This window comes from Anolis sagrei, chromosome 6 (assembly GCF_037176765.1).
Source record: "Anolis sagrei isolate rAnoSag1 chromosome 6, rAnoSag1.mat, whole genome shotgun sequence".
Classification (NCBI taxonomy): Eukaryota; Metazoa; Chordata; class Lepidosauria; order Squamata; family Dactyloidae; genus Anolis; species Anolis sagrei.
Genome location: NC_090026.1, coordinates 93,044,356 through 93,064,507, shown reverse-complemented (window position 1 = coordinate 93,064,507; position 20,152 = coordinate 93,044,356). Strand labels below are relative to the sequence as shown.

General features: G+C 39.0%; 1 protein-coding gene across 2 annotated transcripts in view; it reads right to left on the bottom strand.

Annotated features, from left to right (window-relative positions):
• Positions 1–20,152, bottom strand: part of IGF2BP3 (insulin like growth factor 2 mRNA binding protein 3) — a 92,354-nt gene that overhangs the window by 32,220 nt on the left and 39,982 nt on the right. For both annotated transcript variants that reach the window (XM_060782092.2, XM_060782093.2), the window contains exons 4-6: positions 19,273–19,321; positions 3,786–3,837; positions 3,637–3,700 (exon numbers count right to left, since the gene is read on the bottom strand). In XM_060782092.2, the coding sequence (XP_060638075.2) occupies positions 3,637–3,700; positions 3,786–3,837; positions 19,273–19,321 (165 nt within the window). The remainder of the gene's footprint in view (positions 1–3,636; positions 3,701–3,785; positions 3,838–19,272; positions 19,322–20,152) is intronic.

Genomic DNA, 20,152 nt, shown 5'->3' with positions numbered 1-20,152 from the left:
TGCAGAAGTGACAGTACTCTTATTCTGCCTCTCCAGGCAGGGCAACCAGCCAACTAGTCTTGGCACACTTGCTCCCTACCTTCTTTTGCTGCTCACACGCAGCTGCTGTGGGGCTGCACCTGGCTGCCTGGAGGCAACTGTTACTCCCTCACAAGCAACTAGGCAAATACTCAATTACAATGCTGCATTAGGGAAAAGTGAGCTTTCAGTAGCTTAACACTGCCTTCACATAACACTCAAGAAGTCACAGCGTGGTGTGTCATCCAAGACAGAGTTCATGGTGAACGGAATGTTTTTACCCGCACACAAGTGTAGGGATCTAACGATTATTGTACTTTCTTAATGGTTATTTCAATTCTGTTGCAATAATGTTTTCCAACAACATGCTATACTATGAAAAATTAATATGCATATTTCCCAATTCCGGCTTCCGATTTAACTTTTACATTCCAATAATACACAGAGACTTTTTAACCTTGTACTCCACAATGGATGGGAGATGAGGAATGGAGTACAATATTGGGGTAAACTGATTTCAAAGCAGGTAAGCGCCTCCAGACATACAAGTCTTCAAAGAAACCAACTATGACTGAGAATTTATACCAGCACTGCACGATGTCTATAAAGAGCTAATGCAAACTATAACATAGCTGTCAATGGTTTACTTTAAGACACACACACACAGACAAAACTAAAGTCGATAATTTCAGTTAGCCACAAGGTGGCAGAAACTTCTAAGAAAAAAGTGGCAAGTAGTGGCAAAAGAGAATCGCCTGCACTCCACGCTCTCTCCACTTCCGCCATATTTCTGTTTATTAGGTGTTGGCAAAAGGGACTTACAAGCCTTGCAAGTCTCTACAGGACTATTCTTGGGTGGTCTTATTTGTTCTTCGTGGAAAACCACAAAGGATGGAGACAGAATGATTACTTTCAGCTCTTTCACCGGGACATTTCCTGAAAGGTTTCATCTTTGGTGGGAAGAAGGATGGAAGAAAGAGGCGGAAAGAGATGTTAAGTTTGGTCCCATCTTATTGTTTTGCTCCTAACTTATGTTTTGCACTTATTCTGTATCTGATTATAATGAAACACAGTGGGTTAAGTCGATAAGGCTCCCCTTTTGTGAATGGAAGACTCCTGGATCAATATCCCTCCTAAAAAGGAATGTGTGGAGGTGGCAATCTTGTTTATTAATACTTCCCACTGCTGCACCATCTTCCACCCTCTTTCACACCAGGTTCCTGAGGTCGTATAGGAAGGCAAAATCAAGAGCTTAAAGCATTTAATTTCTTAAGTGTAATTGCATTCATAAAATTCTGATACTAATCCCATATGTGGCTGCATATATTGAACTAGCTGTACCCGCCACACGTTGCTGTGGCCAACCTTCCCTCCTTCCTTCCCTCTTTCCTTCCTTTCCTCTTTTTCTTTCCCTATTTCTCTTCTTTCTTCCATCTCTGTTACTTTTCTCCCTTTCTTTGCTCTTTGTACATCCTTCCTTCTCTCCTTCCTTATCTTTCATTTCTCCTCTCCTTCCTTCCCTCTCTTTTTCCTTTCACTTTATTTCCTTCTCTCCTTCCTTGCTTCTCTACCTTTCTTTCTTTCTTTCCTTCCTTATTTCCCTCCCTCCTTCTCTCCTTCTCTCCTTCCCTCTTTCCCTCCTTCTCTCTTTCCTTCTCTCCTTCCTTGCTTCTCTACCTTTCTTTCTTTCCTTCCTTATTTCCCTCCCTCCTTCTCTCCTTCTCTCCTTCCTTCCTTCCCTCTTTCCCTCCTTCTCTCATTACTTCGTGACTGTCCCTTCCATTTAATATTGTATTTATATCTTACATAGAAAGAAGGAAAGGAAGAAGGAAGGATGGAGGGACAGGAAAGAAGGGAAAAGGAAGGGAGGGAGGGAGGGAAATAAGGGAAGGAAAAGAAAGAAGGAGGTACAGGAAGGAAGGAAGGAAGGAAGGAAGGAAGGAAGGAAGGAGGGAGGGAGGGAGGGAGGGAAAGGAAAGAGGGAGGTGAAGAAAGGAGGGAGGGAAGGAAATGAAGAAAGGGAAAGAAGGAGGAAAGGAAGGGAGGGAAGGAGGAAAAGAAGGAAAGGAAGGAGGGACAGGAAGGAAAGGAAGGAGGGAAAGAAGGAAAGGAAGGAGAAGGAAGGAAGAAAAGGAAAGAAAGGGAGGAAGGAAGGAAAGGGAGGAAAGAAGGGAAGGGAATGAGAAAGAGAAGGAAGCTCCTTCACTCAAGCACCGTTGACCTTCCTCGCCTCCTCCTCCTCCCCTTCTTCCTTGCCTGGGGACTCCGCTGCTGCCGCTGCCACTCATCCGCCCCTTCCTCTTCCAACAGGGAAAGGAGGAGAAGGAGGAGATGACCGCGCTCCTGGCACAGCAGGGAAAAAGAAGGGGCTCCATGCAGCAAGCTTCACCTCCACTCCCATGGTGGCCACTCTTGCTTGTGTGTGTCGGGGGGGGGGCGCATCCATGCGCACCTGAGTCCTAATGCTTTAACAGCCGGCTGTTTCCTCGCGAGGAGGAGGGGGCGTGGCCATGGGTCTCTGTGGGCATGCATTTTCTCCTTTGTGGACATGCAGTTTAGAAGTCCTGTCTGCTTTTTGTTTTCATTGTTTTTTTGAGTGAAGGACATACATTGGGTTGGTAGTTGTATCGTGTCCAAATTTGATGTCAATTCCCCCAGTGGTTTTTGAATTCTGTTAATCCCACAAACGAACATTACATTTTATTTATATAGATTTAGACAAGAATAAGTGTAATGAAAACTACTAACTGATTGAATCGGGAGGGGACAATTTCTAAGAACTGATTCTGCCCTGTCGGTTTTGAAGCCTTGGGATGTCCTTGGATTTAATGTTGGTTCTCTGTAGCAGTATTTGGGGTGCCTTATAACCCCCTTTCTATAATAATAATAGCAAGAACAACAACAACACGAAGGAACTCAGGATGGTTTCCAACAGAAAAATGGCAAACATTCAATACCAAAGATAAACAATAACCAACAAACAACCAAACGAAAACAATAAAAGAACTTGTAACAACAAAACAATATATTCAAATACTTAAATAGAACATAGCCAATCCAAATCAACCAAATATTAGTATTCTGTCAAAGAAATAAGACACCTAATTTTGTAATGTAATGTGGTCATTAATAATTCATTCTCATAGCCAACGGTTTTAAACGTATGCTCTTACAAAACAATCTGTGCTCCGTGACTCATATTGAAGCCCCAATGTGATCAATGAGGCTTACTCTCAAGAAAGCGGATGTAAGAATGTGCCCTTAGGATTCAAAATGTTATAAAAAGCAATCAGAAAAAAATCCTAATAACACAACAAGCTTAAACAAATCTAAGCCTGTTCTTCTGCAACAATATTGTGTATTAACATAATAATTACGTGCCTGGAAGTAATTTCAATCTTATGGTGACCCTAAAGTGAACCAACCATGGGGTTTTCTTGGCAGATTTGTTCAAAGTAGGTTTGCCATTGCCTTCTTCTGTAACTCAGAGAGTGCGATTCGTTGAAGCCTACTCAGTGGATTTCCACTATAGTCATCCTCATTAACATAATCATCAGATAAATATTTGAAGCATAAGAAACGATTTGAACACTAAAATCAATGTAAATAAGTACTTACTGTCTGGCCTGGTCCTTATTGCCATATGTTACATTTACTACGGCAGTCTCTGTCTCAGTATTCACTAGAACCAAACAGAAGAAGAATAATTAAATTTTGGTATTTGGTTACATCTCTTCAACAGAAAAGAATATTAAGTTGTGTATTACCTTGCTCACAGTTCTCTACTGTCCCATACTGTGCTAGTAAACCGTCCAGCACCTATACAAATGAACAGATTAAATTTTAAAGTTTTTATAGCAATTATATACATATACATGCACTCTTGAGCAGCCTGCAAGAAACTTCAACTATACAGGATGTTTAAAAAATTGATGGACCCAATTTGAAATCACTATATTATCTCATGAAACTCTTACCACTTGAAAGAGTTTCAAAGTATTACCGCTAGATGCCTTTCCCAGTGCACAAACAGCCCCAAGCCTCAGTCATTCGTAAGGTGCAGACTTCTCAACATAAGGCCTAGTGAGATATTCTCCCTTTGTGGGGTTATTTTTCAGATTTCTTCCTCACTCAAAATGTTTAGTAAAATCTGATTTTTAATTTTGGTCATGTCAGGAACGACTTGAGAAATTGCAAGTCACTTCTAGTGTGAGAGAATTGGCCGTCTGCAAGGACGTTGCCCAGGGGATGCTCGGATGTTTTTATGTTTTTACCATCCTTGTGGGAGGCTTCTCTCATATCCTTGCATGAGTAGCTGGAGCTGATAGAGGGAGCTCATCCGCGCTCTCCCCGGTTTCGAACCTGTGACCTGTCGGCACAGGGGTTTAACCCACTGCGCCACCGGGGGCTCAGAGTAAAATTTGGTAACAGTTAATTAAACTGTTTGTATATCTCAAATAGCAAAACAGTAACAGAAGCCCATATGCAAGGCAGTCCCGGGTTATAAACAAGATAGGTTCTGTAGGTTTGTTCTTAAGTTGAATTTGTATATAAGTCAGAATAGGTACATTTTTAAGTACAACTCCGGTCAACTACACACACACACTGACACACTCACACACACAGAGGCAGTTCCGGAAGCAATTTTCGCTCCTGAAAGAAATATCATGGGGAAAAGGTGTCTCCACTGAAGCTTTCTCACCAATCTTGTTTCCACAGCAAGCCATTTTTTTCATAATCCAATGATCACAGGGACAGAAAGAATCTTCTGAACAAGGGCATAGGCAACTAAACAATCACCACAGGGATGTTAACCCTTCCTTATGCTATCCAAAACTTGTGTGTGTGTTTAAAATGTGCCTGTTCTGACTTAAATACAAATTCAACTTAAGAACAAACCTACAAAACCTATCTTGTTCATAACTTGGGGACTGCCTGTATATAGTTTCGAACAGCACAGAGAAGAGTTAACAGTTTTGCTGTTTGTGAAAAGAATCAGAAAATTTCACTTTCTGACCCTTAGACAATTGGATTTTGAAAAATTTGGGTTGTAGTGGAAACAAGAACTGGCAATAAAGCTTTATTGGAGATACCCCTTTCCCATGATTACTCTTACAGGAGTGAATTTATTTTCCTAGGAGTAGATTTCCTCTCATTTCCTGTTGTCTCATCCTCATTTGAAACAAGGAGTCATATGTATCCGCCCTGAGTCCCCCTGGATCTGCTCTGAGTCCCCCTGGGGAGATAGGGCAGAAAATAAATAAATAAATAAATATTATTATTAATAATAAGTTAGGTTTTTGTAACTAAGGGACTGCATGTGTTGCAAAATAACCCCAATATCAAAGGATCAGAAAAGGTTGGAGAGGGCTTTCATGACTTTACTTTCATGATTATTTATTTTCTGCTTTTATATCTTGTCCTTCTCACACCGAAGGGGACTCAGGGCGGCTCACAGGCACAATTCAATGCCATACATACATAAAATAATACAACACATCAATTAAATCCAATAATTAAAGCATATCACTTTTGAAAGAGTTAAGATTTCTTAATAGTCACTCTGATAGATGAACCAGAAGCGGATGGTGTTGTGCTAAAGTAAGAAGTCAGAGGAGTGCAATCAGAAGACAGTGGGCTGTGCAACTTTTCAGGTCATTCTAGCACAGAATGCCCCTAAGTTAAAGAGGCGCAATTATGTTGTGCATGAAAGTTGAACGCTAGTTAGTGCAAACAGGCTCCTATGTTGTGCTTCATGACTAAGCACAAGAAGCAGTGTGAATAGCCATTATTTTCAGGGTTCCTCCTTACTCACTTCTTAAAGAAGGGGATGGTGCCCATAATACTCTAAAAGCAGGTGTGGGGAGACTGGACTCCAATGACTGATGTTGAACAAGAAGCCAAAATGATGATAAAGAAAAGAAGTCAGGCAAGTCTATCAAATCTGAGTAACAAGTTTGAACTAATGCTGCTAATCCGGCGGATAAAGATAAATAAAAGAAAGGAGTGGAAATCACACGGGTCACATGCACTAAGGGAAGAGTTACCAATAAAATGCTTATTTCATAACTTTAAAAGGTTCTGATTGATGCATTGTGTGGGTGCAGATGACTCATTTGTGTGGGTCACAGAGACTATGAAGATGACTTTAGTTGTATTAGACAACTAGCCATCCCCTGCCACGCGTTGCTGTGGCCCAATCTGTGTATAAGTGTTTTGTGTGTGTGTGTATGTATATGTGTGTATATATTTGTGTATATGTGTATATATGTGTGTTTGCATATGTGTGTGTGTGTGGTTTTGCGCATGTGTTGTAATGTATTTTTTATTTTTTGGCTTTTTATGTCCCCTTTGCTGTGTTTTTTAGTGTTTTTATGAGTGATGGTCACTTGTTGGCCTGATACGTGTATTATGTCCAAGTTTGGTGTCAATTCATCCAGTGGTTTTTGAGTTATGTTAATCCCACAAACGAACAGTACATTTTTATTTATATAGACTAGCTGTACCCGCCACGTGTTGCTGTAGCCAACCTCCCCTCCCCCTTTCTCACCTTCTTTCTTTCTCTCCTTCCTTCCCTCCCTCCCTCCCTCTTTCCTTCCTTTTCTTTCCCTTCTTTCTTTCTTCTCTGTTTCTTTTCTCTGATTCCATTCTTCCTTGTCTCCCTCCTTCCTTCCCCTCTTTCTCTCTTTTATTCCTTCTCTCCTTCCTTCACTCTTTCACTTATTTCATTCTCTCCCTCCTTCTCTCCTTCCTTCCTTCTCTACCCTTCTTTCTTTCCCTCCTTCTCTCCTTCCCTCTTTCTCTCCGTCTTTCTCTCCTTCTCTACCCATCTTCTTTCCTTCCTTCTCTCCTTCCCTTCTTCTCTCCCTCCTTCTTCCTTCCTTCTCTACCATTCTTTCTTTCTTTCTTTCTTTCCTTCTCTCCTTCCCTCCTTCCTTCTCTACCCTTCTTTCTTTCCTTCCTTCTCTCCTTCCACCTTTCTGTGTATGTGTTTTGTGTGTGTATATGCATATATGTGTGTATATACGTGTTTGTATATATATATGTAGCTTTGCACGTGCGTTGTAATGTATTTTTTGTTTTGTTTTTTGGCTTTTTAAGTCCTTTCTGCTGTGTTTTTTCAGTGTTTTTATGAGTGATGGTCACTCGTTGGCCTGATACGTGTATTATGTCCAAATTTGGTGTCAATTCGTTCAGTGGTTTTTGAGTTCTGTTAATCCCACAAACAAACATTACATTTTTATTTATATAGATTATAGGCATTTCCTCCAACTCCTCCCATTTTCTCAAATTTTCTAAAATATACATCTAAAATATGCCTCTCTCCATAACTTGTGTTTTGTATTTTAACTCTAAACTTACATTTATTTGAGAGTAGGTGCCACTTAACTTGGGATTTACTACTGAATAGGACTACACTGTCACTACCTATCTGAAAGTATATTATGTTAGTCTGTATATCTGAAGAAATCATTTCCTATGTGAGACCAAAGCAAAACTGTAAAAACTACTAAGATATTGATATTTCACAACACTAATTGCTGCTTTCAGCCATGTTCAAATTTATATAGATTTAAATATATGTGTAGCAATGTTGGCTTAGGAAAAAAGCTTATTATGTCTGAGGTTGAAGACTGCACACGTTGAATCAAAGTTTCCAGCTATTATACTTTCTAAAAAATCAAAATGGGAAAAACATGCTCATTAAACAAAAAAGAGCTATATTAAACATGCAAGATCTTATCCTTTCAAGAATTAGCTTTATGTAAAAAAAAAAACCATGAAAAACATGGCGTAATCGTCATTTTACAGGCATATTTACACCAAAGTAAATAAGCCTCAATGATTTGACTTGAACTTGCTCTTTCCCTGTGTTAAGAATACGAAATGATTTGCACATCTCTGGAATGCAGCTTTTCAAGTCAGACAAGCAACAGGATTATTTGATACAACTGAGATTTAGGAAAACAGAAAATATTTGTATTGTAATTTAGATCAAAAGGCCTACTTCATGAGAGGAAAACTACTTCTGTAAGAGCAAATCACACTTAAGATATAACACTTCCTGCAAAATGTTAGCCTGCCCAGGTCTCCTTGCTAAATTTGATGGTGCAAGGAAATAAAGGATAGTGGGAGGAATGACCAACAGCTCAAAATAATGCAACACAATAAATAATTTCTCTCATCAAAGGCAGCGGTGGCGAAGAAAGTTAAAATAGTTTGAAGTGGGATCAGGGTATTCATAGTAAGTGTGATTGTCAAAGGCTTTTTAATTCTTTTTTCAGAAAAGCAAACTAACAAGCATAATTCAAGCATACAAATAAGCCGAATGTCGATGGCTACATTTTTAGATATAATCAACGCTACCAAAAATGGCAACTCTGGGAAGCCATTTTCAGGATTAAAGACACCAGGTGAGCGCTACACTCAGTCATAGAAAATGAGGCATAAATCTCGTCCAGCCGACTATTCTTGTGTGAACGTATAAAACACTAAAGTGCAGCTTTCTTCTTGGTATTAATAATATGTCTGAGGCAACGAAATCTTCATGCTATTTAGTGGTGGTTAGAAGAGTGGGGAATACCATAAATGACCTGCTTTATTATCAGATCAGCCACAAACCCAGAATTGTAAAGGACATTTATTTTCTATGAAGTCTGGAGTAATTTTTAAAAACCGTAAACACTAAGGTTAAACTGGGCTGTTTTCACTTACTATAGTTCTTCAATTCTAAGATGAACTTTCCCCTCTAAAATTAGATGCACCTTAGATTCACAAGTACTTTTATATATAAATACGGAAATTTTTTTTTGGTTGTGATATTGAAATTAGTGAGCGTCTCACAAGTCACAGTGCCTTAGAATAGAAGCAGGGCTGTGGTGGCACAATGGGTTAAACCTTTGTGCTGCTAAACTGCTGACCTGAATGTCGGCAGTTCAAATCCGTGAGACAGGGTGAGCTCCCGTCTGTCAGCTCCAGCTCCTGCCAACCTAGCAGTTCAAAAACATGCAAATGAGAGTAGATAAACAGGTACCGCTTCAGCAGGAAAAGGCAAAGAGACGCTCCAAGCAATCTTGCCAGCCACACAACCAGGAGGTGACAATGCAGGCTCCTTGGCTTGAAAATAGAGAAAGCGCTTTCCCAGAGCCAGAGATAAGGACCATCTCCAGAAGCTAGAAACGAAAGGAGAAGCCTCTGCCTTTGTTTGTGTGTCTCATTGCATATGATTGTAAAGGCATTGAATGTTTGTCTATGTCTGTAAATGATGTAATCCGCTCTGAATATAAAGTGTATTATTATTATTATTTTACTGGTATTATTATTATTATTATTATTATTATTATTATTATTATTATTTCCCCCAGATCATAACTGAATGTTGGTTAATTGTGATCCACATTTTAAGGTTTAGTAAACAACTTCTTACTCCCCCTCCACCCCCCAGTGCATGAATTAAAAAGGAATGATGTGGAACACTGAACTTACAGATATGTTCACAGGAAGCATTAATTCTTAAACATTCAGCATGCTGTTCATTTTCATGTATACATGCACTATACATACAAGAGCTACAACCCTGTTCGCCCACAACACTCAGTGAACTGTGAAGTCACAATTACATTAGAAGAAAACAAATAAATAAAACACCACACACCATAATTCCCCTTTCTACTTTCTAGCCTCAAGCATCAAAATATTAACACTGGAAGAGAGACATTTCAAACAGATTTGTATTGAAAAAGAAGAGCAGTAATTGCAACTAGTTCTTGCATTCTAGCTTGTTTATATCCTGGGTTCTTCTTTTCCTACCAAGAGACTTCCAATTTTACTTGATTTTTTATTATCCCCCTCTTTTATACATTTTGCTTTTTATTTTTAATGCCTAGAAGCCAAATCCTCTGCTTTAAGACAAAATAATTTTGTCTGAATGTCTCATCTGCCTTCCTATCTCCCCATCCAGCCTTCTTGGGCAAGGAGAACAGAGCTTCTAGCCAAACTGGTAGTGCGATAGCAATCCTGATGAGCAGCTGAAAATAAAAGTTTATTTGTATAAATATTTACTCCAGCAAGAAAATAATTCATTCCTTTTTTGTGTAGGAACTCCAGCATTTGTCTAAATTGGGTCTCTTCCTCTTGTTATAACACAGATGCCTTTCTTGCACACAAAAAGCTGCAGTCTTACACTGTAGACTTTCATTCATCTGACTCTAAAAGCAGGCTGTGTTATAAGCAGTGTTACCCTACACCAACTAATCCCAGTGAAAAACGATATTGCAGGAGACAAGCGTTTTTATTACCAATGCGTTAATATATTGTGTCTTTGATTCCACTCCCAACAAATATATGTACAGTAGAGTCTTGCTTATCCAACCTAAACAGGCCAGCAGAACGTTGGATAAGCAAAAATGTTGGATAATAAGAAGGGATTAAAAAAAGACTATTAAACAAATTATGTCATGATTTTACAAATTAAGCACCAAAGCGTTATGTTTAACAACAAATAAACAGAAAATGCTGTTCAATGCACAGTAATGTTATGTAGTAATTAATGTATTTATGAAATTAGCACCAAAACATCGCAATGTATTGAAACAGCTGTGAATCCGGGCAGGAGGCAGACTGCGTTGGATAATACAGAACGTTGGATGAGCGAAGGTTAGATAAGCAAGACTCTACTGTATGTTCAAAACTTAGCAAAATTTCCATCCATGCTGCAACAGCTGAAATGTCATGAGAGCTTGCTCTTCAGCCAAGTGCCTTGAAATTTCACAGCAAGATTTGCTGCATATGTGAACATCAGTAAAGGCTTTAAAAATAGCAACACTATAGGGTAATGTTTAAAATGAGGGCTACAATCAAAATCATGCCATCAAGGTACACCACTAGCACAATACGGGGTGTTTCTTTTAAGTGATAAGCCTATACATTTTTACACTGGTATTCTTAAAATTCACTTTTAAAGCAGAGTATCAAGGGACAGTTTAAGAAATGGGAGTAAGTGAACAGAAACATCCAGAAGCACTTAATGCACACTTGTAAGTTAGTGGAAAGCTCGTGATGATAAGAGGTGGTTATGACAGGAATGAGAATCTCAGGGCTTCTTCCCACATAGCTATTTAAAACACATTCACTCTGAATGGTTCACATATGTAAAAAAAACTTGGACGCATACAGGATGTTGAAACACTGGAAAGGACAGTTACAGTGTGCTGATCATAAAAAATATAACTGACGTTCTTCCTGAGAAGTCAGATCTCAACACATCTGTGAGGTTCACTTTTTGCAGATTTGAGTATTTGCAGATTTGGTTAATGTTCCCAAACTATGTTCCGTCGAACTCTTAAGGTTCCACAAAAGCATTGTAGGAGTGCCACGAAAAATCTTTTTAAAAAACTTTTAAAAAAAACTTTTTAAAAAGTCCATGCCAGAGTATGGGAATATTATTCAATATACCTCTGCTTTAAAAAATGAAATTTGAATCTGTGCCACTGAACGTCTGTTAGGTAGGACTGATACATGCAAATCCGTCAGTAGCCAGAAAGGCTCTCCAAGCAATGGTCCCTCTTCATGTCCACTTATCAAAGCGAATCTGGCTTTTTAGCACATGCTTACACCAAAAACAAATTTAGGAGTAAGTTGGATGTTGCTTTGCATTCATGTAGTCAACTGTTGGACATAAAGCCCAATTTTAAAAATATTTTAAATATAAAAATAAAACAAATTTCATTCATCTCTTTAGGCATGAATCTAATATTTTCTTGTATCAAAATAAAGGTGTGTTAGTTATGTTTAAAACAATTAATTTCCAAACCTACAAAATTATACAAAACACTCAGACAATAGAAAGAGATGAAACAAAAAAGAACGTTGTGGGTTCTCAGTGCTTAGGGAGATTTCGGGTTCTGTGCAGGGGAAAGTCTTCTGGAAGGGTTCCATGACTAAAAAGCTGTGGGAAGCGCTGTCCCGGAGAAGTAGTACATCAGGTTTTTCAAAAAAACAGAATTTGTTTATTCATGGTTTCACCATTTTTGCAGAACTTCTGTCCCCCTAACCCAGTGGTTCTCAACCTGTGCGTTCCCAGATGTTTCGGCCTTCAACTCCAAGAAATCCTAACAGCTGGTAAACTGGCTGGGATTTCTGGGATTGGTAGGCCACAACATCTGGGGACCCACAGGTTGAGAACCAATGCCCTAACCCCAGCGATGTGGAGGGTTGATTGTTTTCTCCGGGCTGAAGCCAGCAAAGGCAGGATATGGGACTAAAAATGTCCCCCCCCCCTTCTTTTTCTTCTTTGCCTTCCTGCAAAGGCCTAAACTGATTTATTTCAGAATGTTTTTGAGATTTGCCTGAAGGAGGAATGACATCAGACTAAGAAAAGCTTGGAGTTGGGGGGGTGAAGGGGTGTCAGGTTGCCCACCAAAAAGTGCTGTTTATGAGAACAGCTTCTTTTAGACCGAAAAGGGTAAAAGTTGTCAATTTATCCAGAACTGATCTTTGTGCAGCAAGAAAAAAAACGATTTACTTACACAAACTGAAACACAGTCAGTTGGCTGTAAGGTCACCTTATCCTGATATCACCTAATTTACAGCATTTTTGTAAACACCCAACACACAAAAACATATTGATACCAGCAAGTGTTAGGGATTTATGAGGTACATGTCTAAGGAGATACAGTGAGCTACCAAATCTCCCTTGTCTACAAAACTTTGCCAGAATACTAGCACACTGTGTCCTGTTTCCACTGCTACAGAGAAGCTCTCTAAAAACTTAAACCAGGGGTGGGGAATTGTGGCTATCTGTGATCCACTTTTATGTCCCTAGGTTGCATGGACCTGGGAGAAAAAAGCAAAATGCCCATAGTGCCTTGAAATCACTTCTGATTCTCAAATGTTTAATATATATTAAACAGTTCAATGAGGCTTTGCAACCTACTTAAAAGGTGAATTGTTGCATGCGGAGGCTTTTAAGAGGACCAATTCACACTCCTTTTTTAACAATAGACATATTGAATGGAATCAACAGCAACAAACATCTTTGTGGCAGTTTCACTTTACACAAAACTCTTATAACATCTTCATTTGTAAAGTTGAAACATACATGAAGGGTAGGAGAGAGACCACTAGCTCCATGCTGAATACTCACACATTTACTTGTGATTAAGTAACAGGAATATATGTACACAATATCTCTCTATGACAGTGGTCCTCAACCTGTGGGTCCCCTGGTGTTTTGGTCTGCAATTCAGAAATCCCAGCCAGTTCACCAGCTGTTAAGATTTCTGGAAGTTGAAGGCCAAAACATCTGGGGACCCACAGGTTGAGAACCACTGCTCTATGCGATCATTTGCTATATGTTTTGAAGGATATCTGACCAGCCACTGGACAAGAGATGCCCAAATTGGACAAGAGATGCCCAATACTAGTGTAGAGATAGTTCTAATTCAGCCTTATAAATACAGAGGAAACCCTCATGAGATAAAACACCTCACATACACCACGATTTTTGTAGCTATCTAGGCAGCAACATTTGCCTAGAGCCATGCAAAGTTATATCAGCAAAAAACCAGGATGGAGGTTTTCACACCTAAAGTGGAAATGTGCAAAATTCCAAAAGGACACTTTTCAAAGTGTCCTTTTTCATACAAAGAAGTTGCACACCTGGGAAGAAATCCTACAACTCTCCTCACATGTAATCCAACGTTTTGTAAAATTCATCTGGATTGCAGGGCTTCCTTTCTTAGAAACTGAAAATAACATTCAGCTTTTATGAATGAATGGGGGAGGGGGGAGATGCACAAGCTCACAAATACAAAAGATTACAAAGCTGGAGTTATAAAATAATAAGCAACACAGGGATAGCCAAAATGTGGTTAAAATTTTGAACTACTACTTAGGAAATCACATACAAGCTTGCCAGAAATGCAGTTTATCCAAAACTGCTAATCGTCCTAGACAATGTGCAGAGGAGGGAGTGATGTGTGTGTTTTAGCACCACGTTTGCCCAACCAGCCTGACCAATGACTTGGGTGAAAACACAGAGCGCACTGTACAGCATGTTCCAGAATCGACTGCAAAGCACAGGTGTTCCTCAGTCAACGGGGCTGTGGAAAATGTTCCCGGAAAGCTTGAATGAAAATCATGAGCTTAAGTTAAAAGGCAAGATTTAAATACAGGAACAGACCTATTTTCCCATTATGTCACAAACAGTACTTGTACAACCACATACATCAAAGCACCATTCGTTTACTGTTCAGCACTGCATTGATTGGGGGGGCTTCTGTATGAGTAATTAGGTGATTTAGAAATAACAGTTCAAATCTATACTTAACATGCACTTGTATGTCACTCCTTCTAGTAGACTTACAAGCACAGAGCGAGGTACAGGATTGCAACTGAGGTCTATAATCCATGATTCTTGCTGCTTGAAATGTTTGTTCCAAATCAATGAACATCTTAAGAACTAAGCAACAATCCAGATAATTTTTTTTTTTGCTAAGATCTAATTCAATACAACAAAGATCAGCATAGTCGAAGCAATGGTATTTCCCCGTAGTAACCTATGGATGTGAGAGCTGAACCATAAGAAAGGCTGAGCAAAGGAAGTCAGATGCTTTTGAACTGTGGTGCTGGAGGAAAATTCTGAGAGTGCCTTGGACCGCAAAAAGATCCAACCAGTCCATACTTCAGGAAATAAAACCCGACTGCTCATTGGAGAGAAGAATATTAGAGGCAAAGATGAAGTACTTTGGCCACATCATGAGAAGACAGGAAAGCTTAGAGAAGATAGTGATGCTGGGGGAAATGGAAGGAAAAAGAAAGAGGGGGTGACCAAGGGCACCCCCTCTTTGGATGGATGGATGGATGGTATCCTTGAACTGACTGGCTTGACTCTGAAGGAGCTGGGGGTGGTGACGGCCGACAGGGAGCTCTGGTGTGGGCTGGTCCATGGGGTCATGAAGAGTCAACTGAACGAATAAACAACAACAACAGTTCTATACAATTGACTTGTGAAATATCAACACATAAGACTTCTGCTTGAAAGTCAAAAGGTCAAAAATTCTAATTCCATATTTCTTCAATTGTAAGATGCCATCAATTGTAAGAAGCACCTTAATTTCAGTACCACCAAAATATGTAAGATACACCTGCGGTTTTAAAATGCACCCCATTTTCAAAAACGTCTATAAGGAAGGGAAAAGTCTCTTAGAATGAAAGAACTACAGAATATTGTGTCCTATGTTCCATAGTTAAATATTCTTATTGCTGTAGCATATATGCATACATCACACTTCCATACTAATTAACAACTTACTACTTAAATAAATAACTTTATTTATATTCCACCCTATCTCCCTGAGACTTCTGTCAGATTTCTCTTCTACACCAATACAATAAAACATTAAAAGTGCTGAGAAAAAGAGGAGTTTATATTTTATTTCACACCCCCAGCACTCTGGTATTTTTTAAAGTTTTTGCTTATGATTGTCTATTTTCTAGTTTTAAGTAGAACAGGCAGAAATCCCTTTAAGGAATCTTTTCGCTTGCGCAGTTAAAAACTAGCACTGTGCATTACTGAAGTCATTTCAAGCGTCATACATTCCCTTTCACAAGATTCATTTTAATAACACCAGGAACATCTACTGTTTCACTGCTTTTGCTATCGTTATTATGTGATTTACATCTAAAACTGCCCCTCATTGTTACTAAGGAACAGTAACATATACAGCCGCCCAAACACTTTCGTTACAGAAGCTGGCACATTAGGAAGAATGAGAAGTTTCACACACCTGGCAATAAGTCAGAGTTTTATAATTGTAGTACATAATATAAGGAAATGAGAAGAACACTGGCAGGAGGCACATGAAGGAATATGAAAGAGATGGAGGAAACAGGAGAAAAGCTTGAAAGGTAACCAAGAAGAGGGGAATCGGTGCAAAGACAGATGTCTAGAGAGCTAAAGCATCCACAGCTGATGAAAATGAACCAAAACATCAAATGAATTTGGTCATTTCATCATATCATCTTTGCTTTCTGCTGCAGAAATGGTGAGAAAGAAATCCAGGTAACCTTCCTTCTGCCTGATCCTGAAGTGATAAGCAAGTTCCACATTCATACATATAATCACCCATATCTTCTATGCAATGTATAGTTTTGTGCTATTTCGGTATACATTGGTTGGTCAAGAAAATGTAAACTAAGTGCAAACTTGTACAGACAATGGAAAATCCAGAGGTCAAGAACTTTCCATTCTCAAAATATTTCAGATTACAATTCCTACACTCCTTTACCACTTGCTGTGCTAGATGCGTCACGTTTTAGACCAAACCATCCGAAGGGCAAATATTCAGAAAATGACAGTATGAGTCAAATTTGATAGAATTCTTTTATAGAGGTCATACAAGAGTAACATTTTCTACACATGTTTATTAGGAAGCCTAATGTGCTCTAAGTTCTTACTTTCACGTAAGCCTGTGAAGGTCCATGTTGACAAATAGATTCCTTCAGCAATAAGCTTGTTAAAAAGAGTATAATGTATACACACCAATATTTAAAATTCTGCACTTGTGTCATAAAAATCAAGCAGTAATCAAATCAGAACGAAATTCATTTTGCTTAAGTATTAACTAAAACTCTAAAAATAATTTAAAAATAAACCCCAATTATTATTGTTGTAATACACAAACCACAGTCCAGCAAAGTCTCTCAAAACATCATACTTTATTTATATCCTGTCTTATCTCCCTGAGGGGACTCAGAGCAGTTTTCAACAAAAAACAGCAAACATTCATTAATTCAACAAAGAATTCAATGGAATCCACTATGGTCTCTAGAACCAATTGTAAATGGCAGACTCAATAATCAACACAACATTTGTATAAGATGCACTGATTGAATGGGTCTACTCTAGGTGGGAGTAACAAATGATTTTAGATCCATGTGATTATGTACAATTTGTTTTTAACAAAAACACTTCAGCAGCACATAAATGTTCTAGTAAATTAGAAAGCACACCCAATCGCTTTGTTCACAATGCTCAGGTATTTGAGTTATCGATCAAGATTACTATATTAAAGGGAAAAATATACATTATTACCAGTATTCTTCATACGTCATACAGCACATCAGGGGGTAGAAACTGTATGGACACATTCAAACCAAAGGAAAGCTAACACAGTTCCTGCCAAACTAGATCCAACTCATCTCTCCATTCTGGAAAATTCTGGCTGACAAAACCCATTTTCAGGGACATACATCTGCGTGTCACACTATCAAAAACAGAGACCAGAACATCTCTTCAGTCCTGGTCTAACACATCAATCACTACACTGGTTATTTCAGAAATATCTGTCCCTTACAAGAATGCCTAGTTATATCTGAGACTCTATAACAGTGCGAATCAAAGTAGTGGTCCATAGATCAGTGCTGGTCCACTGCCTATCAGATGTTAGTTCTAGATGTTCCAAAAAACCCAGAATACCAATAGTAGTTTATGGGCTAAATTCTGGCACACAAGGACATATTACTATATCAAATATCTTAAGAAGCACTATTTTAGAACACACCTAGTTGCCATTATATTTATTACTGGGTTGCTGTGAGCTTTCCAAGCTGTATGGCCATGTTCCAGAAGTGTTCTCTCTTGACGTTTCGCCCACATCTATGGCAGGCATCCTCAGAGGTTGTGAGGTCTGTTGGAAACCAGGCAAGTGAGGTTTATAGATCTGTGGAATGTCCAGGGTGGGAGAAAGAACTCTTGTCTGCTTGAGGCAAGTGTGAATGTTGCAACTGGCCACTTTGATTAGTATTTATTGGCCTTGCAGCTTCAAATCATGGCTGCTTCCTTCCTGGGGAAACCATTGACAACATAGAGAAGCTGATGAAGAAACACAACCTACAAACTATCTTGTTGTTGTTCATTCGTTCAGTCATTTACGACTCTTCGTGACTTCATGGACCAGTCCACGCCAGAGCTCCCTGTCAGTTGTCACCACCCCCAGCTCCTTCAAGGTCAATCCAATCACTTCAATCACAAACTATCTACAGACCCATTAAGAAAATCCAACAAATGCTACATTCAGCAAAGGACAAGAGGGATCCTGTCACCTCTGCAAGAAACAGCCAGGCTTTGAAGCAGCAAAGCTTCCAGGTGTTACTATATCACAATTCCCATCAGCTCTAGTCATTATGTCTAATGATAAGAAATACAAGAGGTGTAGTCCAACATCTGGAAGGTCACAAAAAAAGACATGGAGGGTCGTGTTTGACCAATGGCCCTTGGGTTTGACACATGCAATCTAAAGTAAGATACATGACAACTGTGGAGAGGGACTTGATTATTGTGATCATTTAACTTCTATCACTACCTTCTTCAAAAAAACTTTCCTAGCACCTACACTGATGTGCTTTCAAGCATTGTGAAGACTTTTTTTTTATTTCCCTAGGCCTTTACCTTTTTTGTATTACACAGAAAGAATCCAATTCGTTTCTAACCTACTGTAAGAGGAAGAGACACAAGTAAAAAAGTTTTCAAAATGCATTAGTACACAGCTATTACAGGATGTGGATTTCTAGAATTACGGCATTATGCTATAGAAATAGCTAGTGAGAGAAGAGTAATTATATGAAAAAGCAAGAGAGTTTCTATTTTTAAAAGTTGCCATAATGCTAATGTTTACAAAAAAAGAGAAAAGTGGAGATGAACCTTCAAAGAGAGACAGAAAGAGAGAGTACAGAACTTGAAGTTGCAATTCACCTAGGAATGTACTGTAGACTCCAGAAAATCTTGATATCCAACTGCCCATGATTACAGGCAATTGCAAGAAATATTTGGAAAGCTGTTATTTAAGCTTGCAAATGATCTCCATAGCGTCCACAACATATGAGTGTGGGGAAGAGCAAACCACAGACCATGCAGTCTGACCCTGCCACAGGCACAATGGAGGACCCTCTTAGCCACACCAGAGGCACTCCAAGTGGCCAGCTTCTGGTCAAAGGAAATTTAGTACAATGCCAAGTCTTTAACTTTGTTTGTGGTTTTTGTATGCATTATAACTGTAGTCTCAATTCGCTTCTGACACGATAAAAAACAATTTATCCCACAAGAACAAAATCTGTTCCTGTCAACAACTTGCACTTGTTAGGAGATCAAGTGAGAGAAGAACCCAGACAGCAAGGCAAAAAAAAAAAACAAACACACCATCAATGTATCCTCTTAAAAACAGTTATCTTGAAAATATAAAGACAAATGCCTACCTCCCACTGCAAGTGTGGCGGGATATTTCGGATCTGAAGTTTTCGACTTCTGAACACAGAGAAAAGAGAGAGAAAAAACATTATTTCACACAAAAAGTACTATGCACAAATGTAAAAACAATTGACATTCGAGCAAAATTATTCCGAAGGTAGAAAACAACACCTATGTAAGCAAGTGTCTTATTTCAAGTAAATTTAAATAAGATCGGTGAAATCAAATGGTTACTTCTATGATATTTCTTTTCACACATGGAGGAATTCAGGACGCATTACATATTCTTGCTCAAGGTCAAGAACATTGCTACATTCATTTTGTTTATGTATAATATTAATTGCTTTTTACATCTGTGAAAGCTATCCCAAAATGTCTGTCTTCACAAAGTGTTTTGTACAGTAATGCTAATTCTAAAGCCCATCAATATACTTAAAAGTTGAATTCTGAATATTCCATGCTTGTCATATTTAAACTGGCTGCTGCATTATCACCTGTGGGGTTTTTTCTTTAAAACCATCCAATTTCATTCATCTGTTTTTTAATCTGAGGGAGCAGTACACCCAGATTACCTGTCCGAACGTATCTCCTGTTACGAACCATCACAAACTTTAAGATCTTCAGGAGAGACCCTGCTCTCGATCCCACCACTATCACAAACGCGGTTGGGTGGGTACAAGAGGCACGGCCTTCTCGGTAGTGGCCCCCCATCTGTGGAACTCCCTCCCCAGGGACATCAGGTTGGCCGCCTCCCTCCCATCCCTTTAGAAGACAATTGAAAACACAGCTTTGGGACCAGGCGTTTGATTAGGGGACAGCGGCAATTACAAAGAAGACGGGATATCTGTGACACTGAATCTGCCCAGACTTGATTTGGTTTTAACTGGA